The sequence below is a fragment of the Nerophis ophidion genome, linkage group LG03, assembly GCF_033978795.1.
Source record: "Nerophis ophidion isolate RoL-2023_Sa linkage group LG03, RoL_Noph_v1.0, whole genome shotgun sequence".
NCBI classification, from domain to species: Eukaryota; Metazoa; Chordata; class Actinopteri; order Syngnathiformes; family Syngnathidae; genus Nerophis; species Nerophis ophidion.
Window position 1 is genome coordinate 47,525,853 of NC_084613.1, and position 23,420 is coordinate 47,549,272.

The 23,420-nt window shown below is 45.0% G+C and overlaps 1 protein-coding gene across 2 annotated transcripts in view; it reads right to left on the minus strand.

Moving 5' to 3' along the window:
- The window catches only part of xgb (x globin), a 47,343-nt gene that overhangs the window by 1,706 nt on the left and 22,217 nt on the right, over positions 1-23,420 (minus strand). For both annotated transcript variants that reach the window (XM_061895424.1, XM_061895423.1), the window contains 2 exons: positions 4,758-4,878; positions 4,614-4,694 (listed from right to left, as the gene is read on the minus strand). In XM_061895424.1, the coding sequence (XP_061751408.1) occupies positions 4,614-4,694; positions 4,758-4,878 (202 nt within the window). The remainder of the gene's footprint in view (positions 1-4,613; positions 4,695-4,757; positions 4,879-23,420) is intronic.

The following is a 23,420-nucleotide window of genomic DNA, read 5'->3' on the forward strand; positions in this document are numbered from 1 at the left end:
TCTGCTGCAATAAATTAGCTTTAAATAATATTCAAATAATTGAGATAGGCCTGTGATGTTGCTGTTGTTTTGATATTTTTGTAATGTTCTCTAAAATAGTAATGTATTTAATGTTTTTCTTTTTCTTGGCATTTTTAAAAATGTTTAAGTGCGGTGTTAAACATTCTGTTCTCATTCAAATGTAGTTGAATTTTGCTAAAAAGAATAATGCACTTTTGGTAGAAAACCTGTTTGGTGTATATAAATGTGTGTATATATATTTATACACAAACAGGTTTTCTACCTGCATAAACCTGTTTGTGTGTATATAAATACTTAAATACAGTGGGGCAAAAAAGTATTTAGTCAGCCACCGTTTGTGCAAGTTCACCCACTTAAAATGATGACAGAGCTCTGTAATTTTCATCATAGGTACACTTCAACTGTGAGAGACAGACTGTGGAAAAAAAATCCAGGAATTCACATTGTAGGAATTTTAAAGAATTTATTTGTAAATTATGGTCCAAAATAAGTATTAGGTCCCTTCAAACAAGGAAGAACTCTGGCTCTCACAGACCTGTAACTTCTTCTTTAAGAAGCTCTTCTGTCCTCCACTCGTTACCTGTATTAATGGAACATGTTTGAATCTCGTTATCTGTATAAAAGACACCTGTCCGCAGCGTCAAACAGTCAGACTCCAAACTCCACTATGACCAAGACCAAAGAGATGTCAAAGGACACCAGGAAAATAATTGTAGACCTGCACCAGACTGGGAAGAGTGAATCTACAATAGGCAAGCAGCCTGGTGTGAAAAAACCAACTGTGGGAGCAATTATAAGAAAATGGAAGACATACAAGACCACTGATAATCTCCCTCGATCTAGAGCTCCACGCAAGATCTCATACTGCGGGGTCAAAATGATCATGAGAACGGTGAGCAAAAATCCCAGAACCACACAGGGGGACCTGGTGAATGACCTGCAGGGAGCTGGGACCAAAGTAACAAACGTTACCATCAGTAACACACTACGCTGACAGGGAATCAAATCCTGCAGTGCCAGACGTGTCCCCTGCTTAAGCCAGTGCATGTCCAGGCCCGTCTGAAGTTTGCCAGAGAGCACATGGATGATACAACAGAGAATTGGGAGAATGTCGTGGTCAGATGAAACCAAAATAGAACTTTCTGGTATAAACTCAACTCGTTGTGTTTGGAGGAAGAAGAATACTGAGTTGCATCCCAAGAACACCACACCTATTTTGAAGCATGGGGGTGGAAACATCATGCTTTGGGGCTGTTTTTCTGCTAAGGGGACAGGACGATTGATCCGTGTTAAGGAAAGAATGAATGGGGCCATGTATCGTGAGATTTTGAGCCAAAACCTCCTTCCATCAGTGAGAGCTGAATGGTTGACCAAATACTTATTTTCCACCATAATTTAAAAATAAATTATTTAAAATTCCTACAATGTGAATTCCTGTTTTTTTTTCACATTCTGTCTCACACAGTTCAAGTGTACCTATGATGAAAATTACAGACCTCTGTCATCATTTTAAGTGGGAGAACTTGCACAATCGGTGGCTGACTAAATACTTTTTGGCCCCACTGTGTGTATGTATGTATATATATATATATATATATATATATATATATATATATATATATATATATATATATATATATATATATATATGTACCGTACAATATATAGGGGTGTCTCGATCTGCTTGCGATATCAGATATTGGTCGGGTTATATTGGGCTGCATCCAAAATCTTCCAATATAAACTACAATGCAAGCAGGTCTGTAGCATGTTTCATTACTTGTGCAAAGCTGGACAGCAAGTTAACATGTAAATGTTAACTTGTACTTTTGTCAAGTCATTTACAAAAGGTTAACATGGTAGGCTATAAGCTAGTAAGAGATAGCATCTAGACAACAGCTAAGCACACATTAGTACACAAGCTAGACCTTGATAAGTGTCCTTAATTGAACAATATTGCAGTTTAAAACACACCACATTTGTCAATGTAAACAAGTATCAAATATTAATAATTGCATATTACTTACACTTCCAGGGCAGAAGAATAGTAGACAGCATCCAGTAAAAGAAAATTCCTGCATCATTCACCATACTGTCATTAGGTTAACTTAATAAATTACTGTGATTACTAGGTGTTGCCAAAATAACAATTACCAATCCTCGTCAACTTTAAGACAGCACAAGTACATTCCAGATAATGAATCGCTTAGTGTTTTTCATATCCTTTGAATGTTCTTTGATTGATTTCACTTAACGTAATCAAACCTTTTCTAGCACTCCACACTACAAAACGGATAAACGTATGTGTGATTCGAGCTGACATCGGTATCGGGACACCCCTGTACTGTATGTATGATTATTGATGCAAGAGCATTTGTTGTTTGAATATAACGTGTACAACATGCTCTCATATTGACATGACATGACAGCATGTACATAAATATGCATCACTAGGCTGTACAAAACCCAAAACCAGTGAAGTTGGCACATTGTGTAAATCATAAATAAAAACAGAATACAATGATGTGCAAATTCTTTTCAACTTATATTCAATTGAATAGACTGCAAAGACAAGATATTTAATGTTTGAACTGAGAAATAATCATTAACTTAGAAATGAATGGCAGCAACACATTGCAAAAAAGTTGGTACAGGGGCATTTTTACCACTGTGTTACATGGCCTTTCCTTTTAATAACACTCAGTAAACATTTGGGAACTGAGGAGACAAATTTTTGAATCTTTTCAGGTGAAATTCTTTCCCGTTCTTGCTTGATGTACAGCTTAAGTTGTTCAACAGTCCAGGGTCTCCGTTGTGGTATTTTAGGCTTCATATTGCACTACACATTTTCATTGGGAGACAGGTCTAGACTACAGGCAGGCCAGTCTAGTACCTGCACTGTTTTACTATTAAGCCAGGCTTTTGTAACACGTGCAAAATGTGGCTTGGCATTGTCTTGCTGAAATAAGCAGGGGCGGCCATGATAACGTTGCTTGGATGGCAACATACGTTGCTCTAAAATCTGTATGTACCTTTCAGCATTGAAGGTGCCTTCACAGATGTGTAAGTTACCCATGCCTTGGGCACCAATACCCCCCCATACCATCACAGATGCTGGCTTTTGAACTTTGCGCCTATAACAATCCAGAAACTTATTTTCCTCTTTGGTCCAGAGGACACAACGTCCACAGGGCTAGCATTCACAGGAGTTAGCATTCATAAGCCTGATGGCCTGTGGGTAGAAACTGTTTGTCAGTCTCGTAGTCCTGGATTTCAGGCTCCTGTATTGTCTGCCTGATGGTAGGAGGCTGAAGAGACTGTGCTGGGGGTGTGTACTGTCCTTTATGATGTTGTTTGCCCTCCTGGTGGCCCTGGTAGAGTACATGTCCTGTAATGAGTGGAAGGCTGCTCCTGATATGTACTGAACAGTTTTATTCATTCGCTGGAGTGCCTTCCTGTCCTTAGCAGTGCAGTTTCCATACCAGACCGTGATTGAGCTGGTAAGGACACACTCAACCGTATTTTTATAGAAGTTGCTGAGAATTTTGGGTAGCATACCAAATTTTCTCAGGCTTCTTAAGAAGTACAGTCGCTGCTGGGCTTTCTTTATTGTTTGTTGGGTGTTGTGATCCCAGGTGAGGTCCTCGCTGATGTGGGTCCCGAGGAATTTAAAGGTTTTCACCCTGTCCACCTTTGTCCCCCCTATGTACAGAGGTGTGTACTGTGCACTCCTTCTCCGTGGGTCAATAATCATCTCCTTGGTCTTGTCTGTGTTCAAGGAGAGATTATTATTCTGACATCAGGCCACCAGTTCCGCTACCTCCCTTCTGTACGCTGCCTCTGCTCCCCTGGTGATCAGTTCGACGACCGTAGTATCATCTGCAAACTTGATGATACTGGTGTTGTTCTGGGAGGCCACACAGTCGTGTGTGAAGAGGGTGTACTGTAAGGGGCTCAGCACGCAGCCTTGGGGGGTCCCTATGCTTGAAACCTTTGTGCCTGATGTCTGGTTGCCGATTCTGACTGACTGGGGCCGGTTTGTGAGAAAGTTCAGGACCCAGTCACAGAGAGTTGGTGTCAGACCAACAGTGAGGAATTTAGCAATGAGTTTTTGTGGGATTACCGTGTTAAAAGCAGAGCTGTAGTCGATGAATAATAGCCTGGCATAGGTGTCCTTGCCCTCTAAGTGGGTGAGGGTGGTGTGGATGACGGTGTTGACTGCATCCTCAGTCATTTCACTTCCATTTCATGGAAGCTGCTTTTATACCCAATCATGGCACCCACCTGTTCCCAATTAGCCTGTTCACCTGTGGGATGTTCCAAATAAGAGATGTTCCTCAACTTTCTCTGTCTTTTTTGCCACTTGTGCCAGCTATTTTGAAACATGTTGCAGGCATCAAATTCTAAATGAGCTAATTTTTGCAAAAAATTAAGTTTAGTAATCTATTCAATTGAATATAGGTTGAAAGGGATTTGCAAATTATTGTATTTTGTTTTTATTTACAATTTACACAACGTGCCAACTTCACTGGTGTTGGGTTTTGTACAACACATATTGCATTTGGCCTGAAGGAAGGATGCACACTAGTCACCTTCCAAGCCTCCTCCAGCTCGGTGGTCCACCTCTCCTTCAGGATGGGCTGCACAGCACTGATGAATTCTACTCCAACGTACTGCAAGCACACAGATGATAGCAAACATGTTCTCCCTGATCCCACAACTCATGGGGGTCTTACATTGTAGTATTTAGGGGGGGCGTTGTAGTGGTAATGGCTTCTCCCTAGATTCACAGCCAGAGCCTCCAGCCTTTCCAGCTGGTCCAGCCTGGCCACACTTTTCTCAATAAACGACATCACCCTACAAGACAGGAGAAAGCAATGATGAGCAGTCCACATTGGCCACAGCTTCTATTAACTGTGACATGGTGGCTCTCTCTTTGCTGACATTTCAGGCTTCAGCAGCTCAAATGCTGACATTCCTTTGATTATGCATCCATTCATTGACTACCGTTTTGCACAGTCTACCTGTGTGTGTGTGTTTATGTCTGTGTGTGTTTCAGAGGTGTGGATTCGAGTCACATGACTTGGACTCGAGTCAGACTCGAGTCATGAATTTGATGACTTTAGACTCGACTTGACAAAATGTAAAAAGACTTGCACCTCGACTTTGACTTTAACATCAATGACCTGTGACTTGACTTGGACTTGAGCCTTTTGACTTGACATGACTTGCAACTTTCTCCAAAACCCAACGATTAAAAAGTTATTCAGGAGCGCTCCGTGCCTTCCATTGTGTACTTGTGTGTTTGTCAGCGTGTGTGCGATGACAGCCTGTGCGCTACCTGTCAGTACAACAGCCAATCAAATTACAACCACGTTAATTTCGTCACACAGCATTCATCCAATCAAATTGCAGGAAAACCAAACAGAACTGCTCTCAAACAACAGAAGAATAAGTGAAGAAAATTATGCCATAAAGTGTTTCGTTCGGGTATTACAACTTGGTCAACAAAACAGGAATTGCCGTATGCAAAACATGCGGTTGGAAGATTACAGACGGAGACGCAACAACTTCCAACTTCGTTCGACATTTGAAGTTGCACAAAGAAGGGTACGTTTTGAATGTAAGCTAACGTTTATTGGCTGAGTAACGTAACTTTTATTTGCTGTGTATTTAAATCAGTGAGGCTGTGAACTCACTGCTAGTGTTATAACCATAGACGTCTTATAAGGGTACGCAGCATCGAGCGCTACTGCCTATTGCCGCTGACGTGACGCGCGGCCGCCATCTTGGAGTGGTGATCCGCTCCACTCAGTGCAATTCATTTGGCAGGAGCAGTGAACTGTCAGCACATTTAATTCATATTACCTCACGGAATACCACTGATACTCACGCGCTTTTTTGTCATACGTGTAACTATGATAAAGGACACATGTCTTGGCGTGTTCATAATTTGCTTAACAGTAATAGAATATTCTTATAAGATATAAGTGACCAGACGTCTGAGATCAAAACTGGGAATATAATCCCAGAGAAGGGGAAAAAACAGTCAGCTATTTTTAAGTTAAAGAAACAATATGATTAGGTTGTATATACATGCATATATCCTACATAAACAATGTATGAATACATTATATATCTATATATCTTACGGACCTATTGACCAGTGGTTCTCAAATGGGGGTACTTGAAGGTATCCCAAGGGGTATATACATGATGTTTTTTTTAAAGATTCTAAAAATAGCAACAATTCAAAATCCTTTATAAATAAATTTACTGAATAATACTTCAACAAAATATGAATGTAAGTTCATAAACTGTGAAAAGAAATGCAACAATGCAATATTCAGTGTTGACAGCTAGATTTTTTGTGGACATGTTCCATAAATATTGATGTTAAAAATGTCTTTTTTGGTTAAGAAATGTTTAGAATTAAGTTAATGAATCCAGATGGATTTCTATTACAATCCCCAAAGAGGGCACTTTAAGTTGATTACTTTTATGTGTAGAAATCGTTATTTAAAATTGAATCACTTGTTTATTTTTCAACAAGTTTTTAGTTATTTTTACATCTTTTTTTTCCCAAATAGTTCAAGAAAGACCACTACAAATGAGCAATATTTTGCACTGTTATACAATTTAATGAATCACAAACTGATGACATAGTGCTGTATTTTACTTCTTTATCTCTTTTTTCAACCAAAAATGCTTTGCTCTGATTAGGGGGTACTTGAATTAAAAACATGTTCACAGGGGGTACATCACTGAAAACAGGTTGAGAACCACTCTTATAGACTTATACTCTGTTGCTGCAACAGCAGAGAGTTTATTCTGTCTTGACACTTTGTATTGATATTTTCCATTACATTCTTCCCTTAAATGATCATGTTTACAATGATTGTTTTGTATGTATTTTTCATGTATGTTGCTTTTGATAAAAGTGTCTGCCAAATACTTAAACATTTAGGTGGGCCTGAAAGTTTGTAAACCAAATACCTTTAGGGGGGTCATCCTCCCCCATAAGATTTTTTTGTGATTTTCACACACAAATATTGTAGTTCTTTGCTCCTGCTTAACTCTGTGGTAATATTCTTTTCACAAAATACAACCAATAGTATGTTAATGTTAAATCTTACTTGTGAAAAGTAATCCCCCAATTCCTATTTTCAACAGTCCGCTCATTTGAGCAGGAAAACGCTGAATACCAGCCCAGCATCTTTGTTTTCTACCTGTCAACTGTCAGTTTAGGCTGCTTGCCGGCTCCTCATCACCACTTCAAGATGGCGGCCAAATTGCTTGCGTCACAGCAGCCAATTCTGCGTCTACTTATAAGATGTCTATGGTTATAAGTCATTGCAAACACGGCAATCTGTTGCGTCCACTGCAGTTCGCTAACTTATTCATACTTTTTGTCAAGTGATTTTTTTTTTTAAGCAGGGTTGCATGAGGTACCTACACATAACGTTACGTTAGTGAATGTATCACACACACAGTAACATAACGTTAGACGGCGGTCAGCAGCACCGCATATTTTAGCCACCTACAAAAAGACAAACATAGTCAAATAAAGGTCGGTTAAAATGTATACTATATTAAGAATATGTGTACATATTCCATAGAGCCCTGACATCTAAAAAGTACAGCACTGTTAATTGTTATGTTCATGTATTTGTTATGTTTTTAATGTGTACGCACACATAAACACATACTGTATATAGCGTGAGATGAGATCAATGAGATGAGGTAAGAACAGGATAGAAACTGCTGTGGAACTAGTTACAATGCAATATTCCATGGAAATACAATGTTAACACTTTTGTGCAAATAAGTACAGTTGCACTTGTTTTTTTGAAATGTGTTTGTACTGTAAAGGAATGAGTTAAATGTTTAGAATAACTGGTTAATAGTGCTATTATGAAGTGCAGTGTAAGCACAGTTTTTTTTTATAATAAACACATACAGCGTTTTAAAAGCATGCACAATCTGTGTACATATATTAGTCTGTGGTTAAAAAGACTTGAAATGACTCAAAACTCAAAATGCAGGACTTGGGACTTGACTTGAGACTTCCCAGTATTGACTTTGGACTTGACTCTAGACTTGAGGGCAAAGACTTGAGACTTACTTGTGACTTGCAAAACAATGACTTGGTCCCACCTCTGGTGTGTTTGTTTGCAAGGTTAGCTGTGCACCTTTATCTCCACAGGCAATAATTGGCTGCTTTGCAAAGCCCCCAACTCTGTGGTCAGTGGCATGGAAAGTTGGAAGAATTCTCTGACAACTTAGTGAGCTGCTGCATGCAACATGGCTTCACCTCACGCAGCGGAAGCGCGGTCATTTTGCCAAATAAATTAATTTGATTGCAACTTATCACCCTTCAAATGTGCGCCTCTGTGTGTGAGATGCGTTTTATAGAAGCAATAAGAGATTATTGATTTAAGGACCCCCCCTTTGAATTATCTTATTTAAATAATCAAAAAATGTTTAATTTTTTACAAAAAATGGACTAACAATTTTAATATATTACTTGTATTTATTACTGTATTATATTTTTTGACTTCATTATATATCATACGTATATCATGCTTCTTTTCATGATATGAGAAGCTATTGTGTTTATCACATGAATCCAATACCATAAAATGTGTTCTATATTTACATGAACAACATCAGATTCTAAACTGATATATGAACGAATACAATGTTTACATTATCGCTTCCTAGCAACTGTATTTGAAAAAAAACATTTACAAACTCAATATTACAAGGTATTATTGAGTTTGTAAATGTTTTTTTTTTTTTTTTTTCAATATTACAAGGTCTCCTCTCTGAGCTGCAACCTTATCGTGGTAGAGGAGTTTGCGTGTCCCAATGATCCTAGGAGCTATGTTGTCCGGGGGCATAAAGCCCCCTGGTAGGGTCTCCCAAGGCAAACAGGTTCTAGGTGAGGGATCAGACAAAGAGCAGCTCGAAGACCTTTATGAAGAAGAAACATCATGGACCCAGATTTCCCTCGCCCGGACGCGGGTCACCGGGGCCCCCCTCTGGAGCCAGGCCCGGAGGTGGGGCACGATGGCGAGCGCCTGGTGGCCGGGCCTGTTCCCATGGGGCCCGGCCGGGCACAGCCCGAAGAGGCAACGTGGGTCACCCCTCCAATGGGCTCACCACCCATAGCAGGGGCCATAGAGGTCGGGTGCATTGTGAGCTGGGCGACAGCCGAAGGCAGGGCACTTGGCGGTCCGATCCTCGGCTACAGAAGCTAGCTCTTGGGACGTGGAACGTCACATCACTGGGGGGGAAAGAGCCTGAGCTAGTGCGCGAAGTCGAGAAATTCCGGCTGGATATAGTCGGACTCACTTCGACGCACAGCAAGGGCTCTGGAACCACTTCTCTCGAGAGGGATTGGACCCTCTTCCACTCTGGCGTTGCCGGCAGTGAGAGGCGACGGGCTGGGGTGGCAATTCTTGTTTCCCCCCGGCTCAAAGCCTGTACGTTGGAGTTCAACCCGGTGGACGAAAGGGTAGCCTCCCTCCGCCTGCGGGTGGGGGGACGGGTCCTGACTGTTGTTTGTGCTTATGCACCAAACAGCAGTTCAGAGTACCCACCCTTTTTGGGAACGCTCGAGGGAGTACTGGAAAGTGCTCCCCCGGGTGATTCCCTTGTCCTACTGGGAGACTTCAACGCTCATGTTGGCAACGACAGTGAAACCTGGAGAGGCGTGATTGGGAAGAATGGCCGCCCGGATCTGAACCCGAGTGGTGTTTTGTTATTGGACTTTTGTGCTCGTCACAGTTTGTCCATAACAAACACCATGTTCAAACATAAGGGTGTCCATATGTGCACTTGGCACCAGGACACCCTAGGCCGCAGTTCCATGATCGACTTTGTAGTTGTGTCATCGGATTTGCGGCCTCATGTTATGGACACTCGGGTGAAGAGAGGGGCGGAGCTTTCCACCGATCACCACCTGGTGGTGAGTTGGCTGCGATGGTGGGGGAGGATGCCGGACAGACCTGGGAGGCCCAAACGTATTGTGAGGGTCTGCTGGGAACGTCTGGCAGAGTCTCCTGTCAGACAAAGTTTCAATTCCCACCTCCGGAAGAACTTTGAACATGTCACGAGGGAGGTGCTGGACATTGAGTCCGAGTGGACCATGTTCCGCACCTCTATTGTCGAGGCGGCAGATCGGAGCTGTGGCCGCAAGGTAGTTGGTGCCTGTCGGGGCGGCAATCCTAAAACCCCTTGGTGGACACCAGCGGTGAGGGATGCCGTCAAGCTGAAGAAGGAGTCCTATCGGGTCCTTTTGGCTCATAGGACTCCGGAGGCAGTGGACAGGTACCGACAGGCCAAGCGGTGTGCAGCTTCAGCGGTCGCGGAGGCAAAAACTCGGACATGGGAAGAGTTCGGGGAAGCCATGGAAAACGACTTCCGGACGGCTTCGAAGCGATTCTGGACCACCGTCCGCCGCCTCAGGAAGGGGAAGCAGTGCACTATCAACACCGTGTATGGTGCGGATGGTGTTCTGCTGACCTCGACTGCGGATGTTGTGGATAGGTGGAAGGAATACTTCGAAGACCTCCTCAATCCCACCAACACGTCTTCCTATGAGGAAGCAGTGCCTGGGGAATCTGTGGTGGACCCTCCTATTTCTGGGGCTGAGGTCGCTGAGGTAGTTAAAAAGCTCCTCGGTGGCAAGGCCCCAGGGGTGGACGAGATCCGCCCGGAGTTCCTTAAGGCTCTGGATGCTGTGGGGCTGTCTTGGTTGACAAGACTTTGCAGCATCGCGTGGACATCGGGGGCGGTACCTCTAGATTGGCAGACCGGGGTGGTGGTTCCTCTCTTTAAGAAGGGGGACCGGAGGGTGTGTTCCAACTATCGTGGGATCACACTCCTCAGCCTTCCCGGTAAGGTTTATTCAGGTGTACTGGAGAGGAGGCTACGTCGGATAGTCGAACCTCGGATTCAGGAGGAACAGTGTGGTTTTCGTCCTGGTCGTGGAACTGTGGACCAGCTCTATACTCTCGGCAAGGTTCTTGAGGGTGCATGGGAGTTTGCCCAACCAGTCTACATGTGCTTTGTGGACTTGGAGAAGGCATTCGACCGTGTCCCTCGGGAAGTCCTGTGGGGAGTGCTCAGAGAGTATGGGGTATCGGACTGTCTTATTGTGGCGGTCCGTTCCCTGTACGATCAGTGCCAGAGCTTGGTTCGCATTGCCGGCAGTAAGTCGAACACATTTCCAGTGAGGGTTGGACTCCGCCAAGGCTGTCCTTTGTCACCGATTCTGTTCATAACTTTTATGGACAGAATTTCTAGGCGCAGTCAAGGCGTTGAGGGGTTCCGGTTTGGTAACCGCAGGATTAGGTCTCTGCTTTTTGCAGATGATGTGGTCCTGATGGCTTCATCTGACCGGGATCTTCAGCTCTCGCTGGATCGGTTCGCAGCCGAGTGTGAAGCGACCGGAATGAGAATCAGCACCTCCAAGTCCGAGTCCATGGTTCTCGCCCGGAAAAGGGTGGAGTGCCATCTCCGGGTTGGGGAGGAGACCCTGCCCCAAGTGGAGGAGTTCAAGTACCTAGGAGTCTTGTTCACGAGTGAGGGAAGAGTGGATCGTGAGATCGACAGGCGGATCGGTGCGGCGTCTTCAGTAATGCGGACGTTGTACCGGTCCGTTGTGGTGAAGAAGGAGCTGAGCCGGAAGGCAAAGCTCTCAATTTACCGGTCGATCTACGTTCCCATCCTCACCTATGGTCATGAGCTTTGGGTCATGACCGAAAGGATAAGATCACGGGTACAAGCGGCCGAAATGAGTTTCCTCCGCCGTGTGGTGGGGCTCTCCCTTAGAGATAGGGTGAGAAGCTCTGTCATCCGGGAGGAACTCAAAGTAAATCCGCTGCTCCTCCACATCGAGAGGAGCCAGATGAGGTGGTTCGGGCATCTGGTCAGGATGCCACCCGAACGCCTCCCTAGGGAGGTGTTTAGGGCACGTCCAACCGGTAGGAGGCCACGGGGAAGACCCAGGACACGTTGGGAAGACTATGTCTCCCGGCTGGCCTGGGAACGCCTCGGGATCCCCCGGGAAGAGCTAGACGAAGTGGCTGGGGAGAGGGAAGTCTGGGTTTCCCTGCTTAGGCTGTTGCCCCCGCGACCAGACCTCGGATAAGCGGAAGATGATGGATGGATGGATGGAATATTACAAGGTATATACATTGCAGTATATTTATGTTCTATGTTGCATGAATAGAGAACAGTATAAAAGTGTCCGGTTCGTCTCGAGCAGTAGTTCTCACCAAGTTTTCACCAAGTACCCCCTCAAAAAGCACAACAATAATGACCAGCAATAAAATACAGAAATGTTATATTAAAAACAAGACAAGTTTTATTTCACAAATTTATATTTGGCCCTATGTTACATTACACAGTTTGAACAGTAACACTGTGTTTGAATATAGGAAAATAAAACACTGTACATAAGGAATGAATCAAAGAAAATTGATTGCACATAAAAGTTAAAATAAACATTTGATAACGCCTCGAGTCACGTCATGACAATATTTAGTTAAGTGATTCGCTGGCATGCCACCAGATGGAGCTCGCATACCACTTACAGTCAGAGTCGTGTATAAAGAGCGTAAGGCCAAATCGATGTCAAAGTTGGCCTTAAAATGGCGTCCTGTAGTCACGTTATGGCCAGAGAATCTCCTAAATGATTGGTCAAAATCAGTATTTTTGAACGAGTAATAATTCCTGTAGCTTAGCTATTTTTTTTTACCCTTGTAGCGAGGTAGCTCACATCAAAGCTACAAAGAGAGAAAATGGACTGTGAATCCAAGCCCAAAAAAATATGGAGAAAATTCTATGACCTGGATGAATGAGAATGTCCATACCTTTGGCATAAATCCATGATGATGCTGAGATAGGCCCCAGCACCCCCCACGACCCTGAAAGGGACAAGTGGTAGAAAATGGATGGATGGTGTTCATATGATAGATAGATGGATATATAGTACTTTATTGATTCCTTCAGGAAAATTAAACATGATGAGTCACAATTGGCAAAGGTTAGGGCAAAACATTAAGGACAAGCCAATCAGATGCAAGATAAGGCGGGTTATCAAAACCAGGAATAAAATGTCAAACGCACTCATGTCACCTGTCGAGGGAGTTGGAAACATAGGGTTGCTTCAAACTCAGGGTTTCTGCAAGATATTACAACGCTTTAAAAGTCATTAAATGGAAATTAAAGCTTAAATGGCATTAAAAAACATTAAATACGATGTTCAGAGGAATTAATAATGTAATACAATTGTAGGACTTGGTCGATAGGCAATACGTCAATCAAAGATTACAATTAACTTAAGAACGTTGCGGGATTGTAGTTGAGATAGGCGCCAGCGCCCCCCGCGACCCCAAAAAGGGAATAAGCGGTAGAAAATGGATGGACGGACGTTGCGGTCATCGATAATACGTCTGTCTGTGTGTTTCTTTTCATCGGCTGCAGCTTTCAAGCTGGATACAAAAGGACTTGGAAGGTTTGTCCGAAAGTGTGAAAAGTGCTGCCTGAATTCGGCAAAATCAAACTGCTCTGGGGGCCGAAACTTTGCCAATCTTTGGTCACTGTAGTCCTTAACCCTGACACCATGTCATGTCAATGAAGAAGCTCAGCTTGTTTCATACGCAACTCCTTTATTTTAGCTGTCTCAACTTCAACACACATGATCTCACTTGGCTAACATTAGCAGGTCTGGCGACGCACCTCACGTGACTTACAATGTCCGAGGATGGACAACCAAGGCAATTCTCACAACAGACCACAACACTTATTCACTGACATACCCACAGTAAATTAATAAGTGTTCCTTAAGCTGTCTGACAATTTATAATTAACGTTTTTCTACTGTACTTATTTTAAACATCCGTGAGGATGTACGATACAACTTATACAAGATGTTAAATTGACTGAGCGTATTTTGCGATCTTTTGGCATTTTTCCAAATATTCCATGACGTGTATTTTTCAAAACTGTTTGAATCAATCCTTAATCTCTAAACACATGCATCTTTTTCATTCTAGTATGATGTTCATTGATTATTCAATAAAACCAACCAACTAATCTTTAAAAAGATTACTTCTATAGCCCTAAATCACAAATGTCTCAAAGGGCTGCACACACCACAACGACATCATTGACTCTGATCCCACATCAGGGCAAGAAAAAAGTCAACCCAATGGGATGACAACGAGAAACATTGGAAGGTACCGCAGATGTGTTGAACTCCCCTCTCCCTAGGGTGACTGGTGCAATGGATGCCAAATGGATCCAGTTAATAATGTGAGAGTCCAGTCCACAGTGGGGCCAGCAGGGGATCCTCTTCCATGTAGGCATGTTAGCAGCGCAGAGACGTCAACAACTGATGCAAAGAAGAGTGGTCCGTTCTGGGTCTCAACTTTGAACAGCTAACACATCATCTGTGGTCACCTGATAACTTCTTTAGCAGGTTGAGGGGGCGGGGCAGGGCAGAAAAGAGAAACAGCAGATCAACAGGTCCAAAAAGAGGTCTATTTAAAGCCAAGAGTATACAAAGAAGTTTTAAGATGGGACTTAAATTATTCTCCTGAGCTAGCATCTCTGTTACCGGTAGGGCATTCCATAGTACTGGAGCCTGAATAGAAAACGCTGTGTAGCCCGCTGACAATTCTTGGGCTATGGGAATGACTAATAAATCAGAGTTTTTTTATCGCAGATTTATGGGCGGTACATATGGTACAATACAGTCATCAACCGTTTAGTATTTTATACGCAAGTAGCAGAGGTGGGACCAAGTCAATGTTTTGCAAGTCACAAGTCTCAAGTCTTTGCCCTCAAGTCCCGAGTCAAGACAGGCAAGTCCCGAGTCAAGTCCAAAGTCAAAACTGGAAAGTCTCAAGTCAAGTCCCAAGTCCTGCATCTTGAGTTTCGAGTCATTTCAAGTCCTTTTAACCACAGACTAATATGTTTACACAGATTGTGTATGCTTTTAAAATGCTGTATGTATTTATTATAAAAAAATAGTGCTGACATTGCAATTCATAATAGCACTATTAACCAGTTATTCTAAACATTTAACGCATTTCTTTACAGAATAAACACATTTGAAAAAACAAGTGCAACTGTACTTATTTGCACAAAAGTGTTAACATTGTATTTCCATGGCATACTGCATTGTGACTAGTTCCACAGCAGTTTTTATCCTGTTCTTACCTCATCTCATTGATCTCCTCTCATACTGTATGTGTTTATGTGTGCGTACACATTAAAAACATAAATATATGAACATAACAATGAACAGTTGTACTTTTTAGATGTCAGGGCCCTATGGAATTTGTACACATATTCTTAATATAGTATACATTTTATCTGACCTTTATTTTACTATGTTCGTCTTTTTGTAGGTAGCTAAAATACGCGGTGCTGCTGACCGCCTCCTAACGTTACAATACTGTGTGTGATACATTCACTAACATAACATTATATGTAGGTACCTCATGCAACCCGGCTTAAAAAAAATAACTTGACAAAAAGTATGAATAAGGTAGCGAACTGCAGTGGACGCAACAGATTGTTGTGTCTGCAATGACGTTATAACCATAGACATCTTATAAGTAGACCCAGCATTGGCTGCTGTGACACGAGCAATTTGGCCGCCATCTTGAAGTGGTGATGAGGAGCTGACGAGCAGCCTAAACTGACAGTTGACAGGTAAGAAACAAAGATGCAGGGCTGGTGTTCAGCGTTTTCCTGCTCAAATGAGCGGACTGTTGAAAATAGGAATTGGGGGATTACTTTACACAAGTAAGATTTAACATTAACATACTATTGCTTGTATTTTGTGAAAATAATATTACCACAGAGTTGAGAAGGAGCAAAGATCTTCAATATTTGTATGTGAAAATCACAAACAAATCTTCTGAGGGAGGATGACGCCCCTACAATACAAAGTGTCTAGACAGAGTAAATTCTGCTGTTGCAGCAACAGAGATAGTCTATTGGTCTGTAAGATATATGGTTATCTAATATATTCATACATTGTTTATGTAGGATATTCACATGTATATATAACCTAATCTTATTGTTTTTTCAACTTAAAAATAGCTGACCGTTTTTTTCCCCCTCCTCTTGGATTATAATCCCGTTTTGATCTTTGACGTCTGGTCACTTATAGCATATAAGAATATTCTATTACTGTTAAGCAAACTATGAACACGCCAAAACATGTGTCCTTTATCGTAGTTACACATATGACAAAAAAGCGTGTGAAAATCAGTGGTATTCAGTGAGGTAAAATGCGCTGGCAGTTCATTGTTCCTACCAAATGTATTCCACTGAGTGGAGTGGATCACCACTCCAAGATGCCGGCCCCTTCCCCGTCTCATCAGCGCCAGTAGGCAGTAGTGGTCGATGCTGCGTCTACTTAAAAGATGTCTATGGTTATAACGTTAGCAGTGAGTTTAAAGCCTCACTGATTTAACTACACAGCAAATAAAAGTTACGTTACTCAGCCAATAAACGTTAGCTTACATTCAAAACTTACCATTCTTTGTGCAACTTCAAATGTCAAACAAAGTTGGAAGTTGTTGCGTCTCCATCTGTAATCTTCGAACCGCATGTTTTGCATACGGAAATTCGTTTTTTGTTGACCAAGTCGTAGTTTTAATACCCGAACGAAACTATTTTTGGCATAATTTTTCCTCACTGGCGCGTTGTTTGAGAGCTCTTCTTCGTTGGTTTTCCTGCAATTTGATTGGATGAATGCTGTGGGACGAAATTAACGTGGATGTAATTTGATTGGCTGTTGTACTGACAGGTAGCACACACGCTGACACGACACACACGCTGACAGAAACACACAAGTACACAATGGAAGATACGGAGCGCTCCTGAATAACTTTTTAATCATTGGGTTTTGGTGAAAGTAGCAAGTCATGTCAAGTCAAAAGGCTCAAGTCCAAGTGAAGTCTCAAGTCACTGATGTTAAAGTCCAAGTCGAGTTGCAAGTATTTTTACATTTTGTCAAGTCGAGTCTAAAGTCATCAAATTCATGACTCGAGTCCAAGTCATGCGACTCGAGTCCACACCTCTGATAAGTAGTAAAACCTTGAAGTCAAATCTTAAGTGCACAGGAAGCCAGTGCAGGTGAGCCAGTATTGGCATAATATGATTTAAGTTTTATTGGTCTTGTCAAAAGTCTAGCAGCCGCATTTTGTACTAACTGTAATCTTTTTAATGCTCGACATAGGGGGATCAGAAAATGATACGTAACAGTAATTGAGAAGAGACTAGATCTATTGTATTACCGTTGCAATGCGTGGGTTCATTTATTATTTGTGTAAGACCATAGTTTGGAGTGGCACGCACATAGGGTTTGACGGGGTATCCATTTGGATGGTACAATTCTTTATTATAATTATATTATGTGTCACTAGATCAGCGGCAAAATCTGAAAATTCACTGATAAAGATCTCATAATAAGCAGCTCAAATGATTTATATCTATTACTTACGTTAGGGCTAAGGTCAAGGTTTTCATTGGATATTAGTGCGACCCCCCCACCCCTTTTAAGGGCAATATGTGCACTCATATAGATAGGAGGAGGAGATGCCTCGTTAAGCTGGAAGAATTCATTCGACGTTCACATTTTTGTCTCTAATGACCTCATTAACTTATAACGTTTTGGGAGACAATGATCTGGAGGAACAGTGTGGTTTGCGTCCTGGTCATGGAATTGTGGTCCAGCTCTATACTGTCTGGAGGGTCCTGGAGGTGCATGGGAGTTTGCCCAACCAGTCTACAAGTGCTTTGTGTACTTGGAGAAGGCCTTTGACCGTGTACCATGGAAAGTCCTGTGAGGAGTGCTCAGAGCGTATGGGGTATCAGACTGTCTGATTGTGGTGGTCCGCTCCCTGTATGATCAGTGTCAGAGCTTCGTCCGCATTGCTGGCAGTAAGTGGGACCCACTTCCAGTGAGGGTTGGACTCCGCCAAGGCTGCCTTTTGTCATGGATTCTGTTCATAACTTTTATGGACAGAATTTCTAGGCGCAGTCAGGGCGTTGAAGGCTTCCGGTTTGGTGGCTGCAGGATTCGGTATCTGCTTTTTGCAGATGATGTGGTCCTGATGGCTTCATCTGGCCTGGATCTTCAGCTCTCACTGGATTGGTTTGCAGCCGAGGGTGAAGCGACTGGGATGAGAATCAGCACTTCCAAGTCCTGCCCCCAGGTTCTCGCCTGGAAAAGGGTGGTGTGCCATCTCCGTGTTTGAGAAGAGATCTTGCCCCAAGGAGTTCAATAACCTTGGAGTCTTGTTCACGAGTGAGGGAAGAGTGTATTTTGAGATCGACAGGTGGATCGGTAATAATGCAGACACTGTATCAATCCGTTGTGGTAAAGAAGAAGCTCAGCCGGAAGGCAAACTCTCAATTTACCGGTTGATCTACGTTCCCTTCCTCACCTATGGTCATGACCTTTGGGTTATTACCAAAAGGACAAGATCACGGGTAGAAGCGGCCAAAATCATCCCCCTGAGAAATAGGGTGAGAAGCTCTGTCATCCAGGAGGAGCTCAAACTAAAGCCGCTGCTCCTCCACATCAAGAGGAGCCAGATGAGGTGGTTTGGGCACGTGGTAAGGATGCCCCGAACGCCTCCCTTAGGTGTTTAAGGCATGTACGGCTGGTACGACGCTACGGGGAAGACCCTGAAAGCTGGCCTGGAAACATTTGGGATACCCCGGAAAAGCTGAACAAAGCGGCTGGGCCTCTCTGCTTAGGCTGCTGCCCCCGTGACCCGACCTCACATAAACGGAAGAAAACGGATGGGTGGATGGTGTTCGTAGTACTGATATTAATAATGTTAAGTTTGTATTGTGTAGTGCGCCTTAAATATTTTCAATCACATCTAGGAATTTATATGATGAGGATCTGGAGATCATTTGTGTGAGGACTCTTCTTCGGCATGGCAATGCCGGTGTGGTTTTCCCGTGGATGCGTCGAAGCAGAACACAGCAAAAGTAAGATATAAGGTATTTATTTAATAACAAAAGTCTATGAACAAAAATACTGGTGTAAAGAGAAAGAGTAAACAAAACATTTAGCATGAAAGCTAGACAATAAAGTGGCTTGGCGTGAGAGCTAGCGAGAAAATACATACGAATGATGAGAGTCGTCACTGATGCGCGTGGGCAAATTAGGATCCGAGAATGAGTGAACAGAAAAGGTGAGCTTAAATAGGAGGGTGATAATTATTAGCAGGTGTGCGGGGCGAGACAGAGAATGAAAAAACAAACACGTGAAGATCTGAGCAGCAGATCGCAACAGTATTCCCCCCCAACAAAAGACAGATACCAGATGTCTTAAAAAACAAACAAAAACTTGAACCCCCTCCCCAAAACCAGAAAAGTTCACAAACGAAGGGAGGGCGGAGGGAGGCCACGGTGGAGGGTCGCCAGATCGCATGTCCCCGAATCCACCGAGGACACATCATGTGGCGGCGGCGGGTGGAACGCTGCTGCCGAAAAAGTTTTGGCGGGCGACCTCGAAAAGGCCACATTAGTGGCCGCATCGCAGGATGAGGTGCCCGGCGAGGCGGACGACCCGGGCACGGCCACATCCGTGGCCGACATGGAGGAGGGAGTGTCTGGCGAGGAGGATGACCTCGCAGAGGCCACGCCCGTGATCGACGTGGTGGACGACGCCTCAGCACCGAAATCCCAGCAGGCTTGGAAGCAGCAGACGAGGGTGCGGGGACTGCAGCCAAAGCAGGCCCGAGTGCAGCTGGCGAGGATGATGCGGGTGCTGCAGCCGCAGGAGTCGTCGGAGGCGGCCTGGGAGCCGCAGGAGTCGTCGGAGGCGGCCTGGGAGCCGCAGGAGTCGTCGGAGGCGGCCTGGGAGCCGCAGGAGTCGTCGGAGGCGGCCTGGGAGCCGCAGGAGTCGTCGGAGGCGGCCTGGGAGCCGCAGGAGTCGTCGGAGGCGGCCTGGGAGCCGCAGGAGTCGTCGGAGGCGGCCTGGGAGCCGCAGGAGTCGTCGGAGGCGGCCTGGGAGCCGCAGGAGTCGTCGGAGGCGGCCTGGGAGCCGCAGGAGTCGTCGGAGGCGGCCTGGGAGCCGCAGGAGTCGTCGGAGGCGGCCTGGGAGCCGCAGGAGTCGTCGGAGGCGGCCTGGGAGCCGCAGGAGTCGTCGGAGGCGGCCTGGGAGCCGCAGGAGTCATCAGCGTAGAAGCAAACGGCGACGTCGTAGAGGCAGGCGTATTAGTCGTCGGCAGTGCTTGGCGGCGTGGAGCTGGTACCGGCGCTTGGCGGCGTGGAGCTGGTACCGGCGCTTGGCGGCGTGGAGCTGGTACCGGCGCTTGGCGGCGTGGAGCTGGTACTGGAGTAGGCTCCAGCCCTGTCGACACAGTTGTAGGCTCCAGCCCTGTTGTCGACGTTGGTGTGGGCTCCAGCCCCGTCGTCGACACTGGTGCTGGAGTAGGCTCCAGCTCTGGAGCTGGTACTGGAGTGGGCTCCAGCTTTGGAGCTGTTGCTGGAGTGAGATCCAGGCTAAAGTCTGTAACTGGTATGAGAACCAGTTCTGGGTCGGAGGCTGGTGTGAGAACCAGGTGGGAGTCTAGTGCTGGTTTGAGAACCAGGCTAGAGTTCAAAACTGGTGTGAGAACCAGACTAGAGTTCAAAACTGGTGTGAGAACCAGGCCCGAAAAAGCTGCTGGTGTGTGAACCAGGCGAGAGTCGAATTCTGGCGTGAAAACCAGGTTAGTGTCATGTGCTGGTGTGAGAACCAGACTGGGAGCAGGTGTCGGCTTCAGCCGAGGAGCAGGTGTCGGCTTCAGCCGAGGAGCAGGTGTCGGCTTCAGCCGAGGAGCAGGTGTCGGCTTCAGCCGAGGAGCAGGCACAGGGGTCTGCCGAGGAGAACTAGGGGACTGGCTGTGAGCAGGACTAGGACTATGATGAGTGATAAGACAAACACTAGGACTCGGGCAAGGACTTGAGAGAGGACCAGGACTTACAATCACACTAGTGCTTTGAGAAGGGCTTGGGCAACGACCAGGACTTACAGTCATACCAGGGCTTGGGCAAGAACTAGGACGAACGGTCAAACTAGGGCTTGGGCAAGGACTGGGACTAACAATCAAACTGGTGCTCGGGCAAGGACTAGGACAAAGACTAGGACTTACAGTAACACTGGGGCTCGGACAAGAACTTGGGTAAGGACTAGGGTTCGGACGGAACACAGGTGGAGGAGGTCTACAAGGCCGTTGAGACTTGGCCGGGGAAAAAACAGGTGGAGGAGGTCTACAAGGCCGTTGAGACTTGGCCGGGGGAAAAACAGGTGGAGGAGGTCTACAAGGCCGTTGAGACTTGGCCAGGGGAAAAACAGGTGGAGGGCTAGGAGGCTTAGTAGTTTTAAGAAGAGGTAGCGTCTGCCCTACCTCCGCAACACAGCTATAGGCCGTAGCCCCCCCCTCCAGACGGGAATCCCAGACCCGTTCCCTGTGGTCAGGGACTGACCATAAGGGAGGGTGGTGGGAGGTTTGGAGGCAGGCAGACCCCTCCCCTCTATATTGTCCAGAGTGTCCCTTTGAAAAGGGAGAAAAAACTTTGGACTTGGGCAGAGAATGAGGTTTAAACGGTGGGTTAGAAGAAAAACTAGGTGACTGAGGTTGACTAGAATAATAAGAAAAAATATCCTGATACTTTTGTATCTTATTATTAATGTTATTGTCATTTGAAAATGGCTGAGAAAACGAATCTTCCCCTAAAAATTCCTTGTTGATGACGTCATCATCGGAGGACGGGCCCGCGCCACCGGGGGGCGTCGACGAAATGACGTCATCTGCGCGGGACACAAGTTGGGAATTTGCCCAGTCGGTAAAACTGTTAGCAAAGTGTGTTATTGGGTCCCCAAACAATGGTGTAGGGGTCCTGTGTGCCGACTGTAGGCTGCTGTGTTCGTGAGGAGGGAGACATGGAGTGGGAAAGGCTCTGTCGCCCGACGAAGCCATACTTCGCGGCTTCCGCCGACGCGGACGAGCGCGAGCGCTGCGGGAGGGAAACTCACCGCTCCCGGAAGCATCGATCGGAACCAGTCTTCCCTCCAGGTCCCACATCATGCTTTCGTCTGGATTGCATCGGAGAGTCTCAGCCTCCATCGCTCGGAATACCCTCCATGTGCCTTCGTCGAAGGTCTCCTCGTGGTTGCCAGACGCGGAAAAACTCTTTAATGCTCGGATCCTACTGTGAGGACTCTTCTTCGGCATGGCAATGCCGGTGTGGTTTTCCCGTGGATGCGTCGAAGCAGAACACAGCAAAAGTAAGATATAAGGTATTTATTTAATAACAAAAGTCTATGAACAAAAATACTGGTGTAAAGAGAAAGAGTAAACAAAACATTTAGCATGAAAGCTAGACAATAAAGTGGCTTGGCGTGAGAGCTAGCGAGAAAATACATACGAATGATGAGAGTCGTCACTGATGCGCGTGGGCAAATTAGGATCCGAGAATGAGTGAACAGAAAAGGTGAGCTTAAATAGGAGGGTGATAATTATTAGCAGGTGTGCGGGGCGAGACAGAGAATGAAAAAACAAACACGTGAAGATCTGAGCAGCAGATCGCAACAATTTGCTTGGTGCTGCGACAGATTGAACGCATCATAATTTGCCACCTCAGTAGAATGCATGTTCACCTCTGGCACATATATTTGTAATCTCTGACTGTCCCATCCTAGTGTCATTGGAGCCGATGTGTACAACTATGTTAGCGTAGCTAGTGGTACAATTAGCCTGTTGTACATCGTTTACCTGGCCTGTTGCGAGTTAGCTCCCTAAGACTAGCTTCAATGTCTGGTGCTGTGGCCCCGGAGAATACAATTAATTATGGCTGGTTTACTAAGCTGTATGATGGAGTCCCCTATGACTAAGGTGTGGTGTCCTATAGACTGGCGTGTAGTCAAGTCAAGCCAAGTCAAGTCAATTTTATTTATATAGCACGTTTACAACGACTTTTAAATTGAACCAAGGTGCTTTACAGGTTAAGAAAAATAGCATAGAGCAACAGAAACAGAAAACAAAGAAAGAACATAAACACAAAATAGTGCAAAAAGCAATACGGTAAAAGGGGTCAAATAAAAAGTAAAACATTTATTCATCCATCCATCTTCTTCCGCTTATCAGAGGTCGGGTCGCGGGGGCAGCAGCCTAAGCAGGGAAGCCCAGACTTCCCTCTCCCCAGCCACTTCGTCTAGCTCTTCCTGGGGGATCCCGAGGCGTTCCCAGGCCAGCCGGGAGACGTAGTCTTCCCAACGTGTCCTGGGTCTTCCCCGTGGCCTCCTACCGGTTGGACGTGCCCTAAACACCTCCCTCAGGAGGCGTTCAGGTGGCATCCTG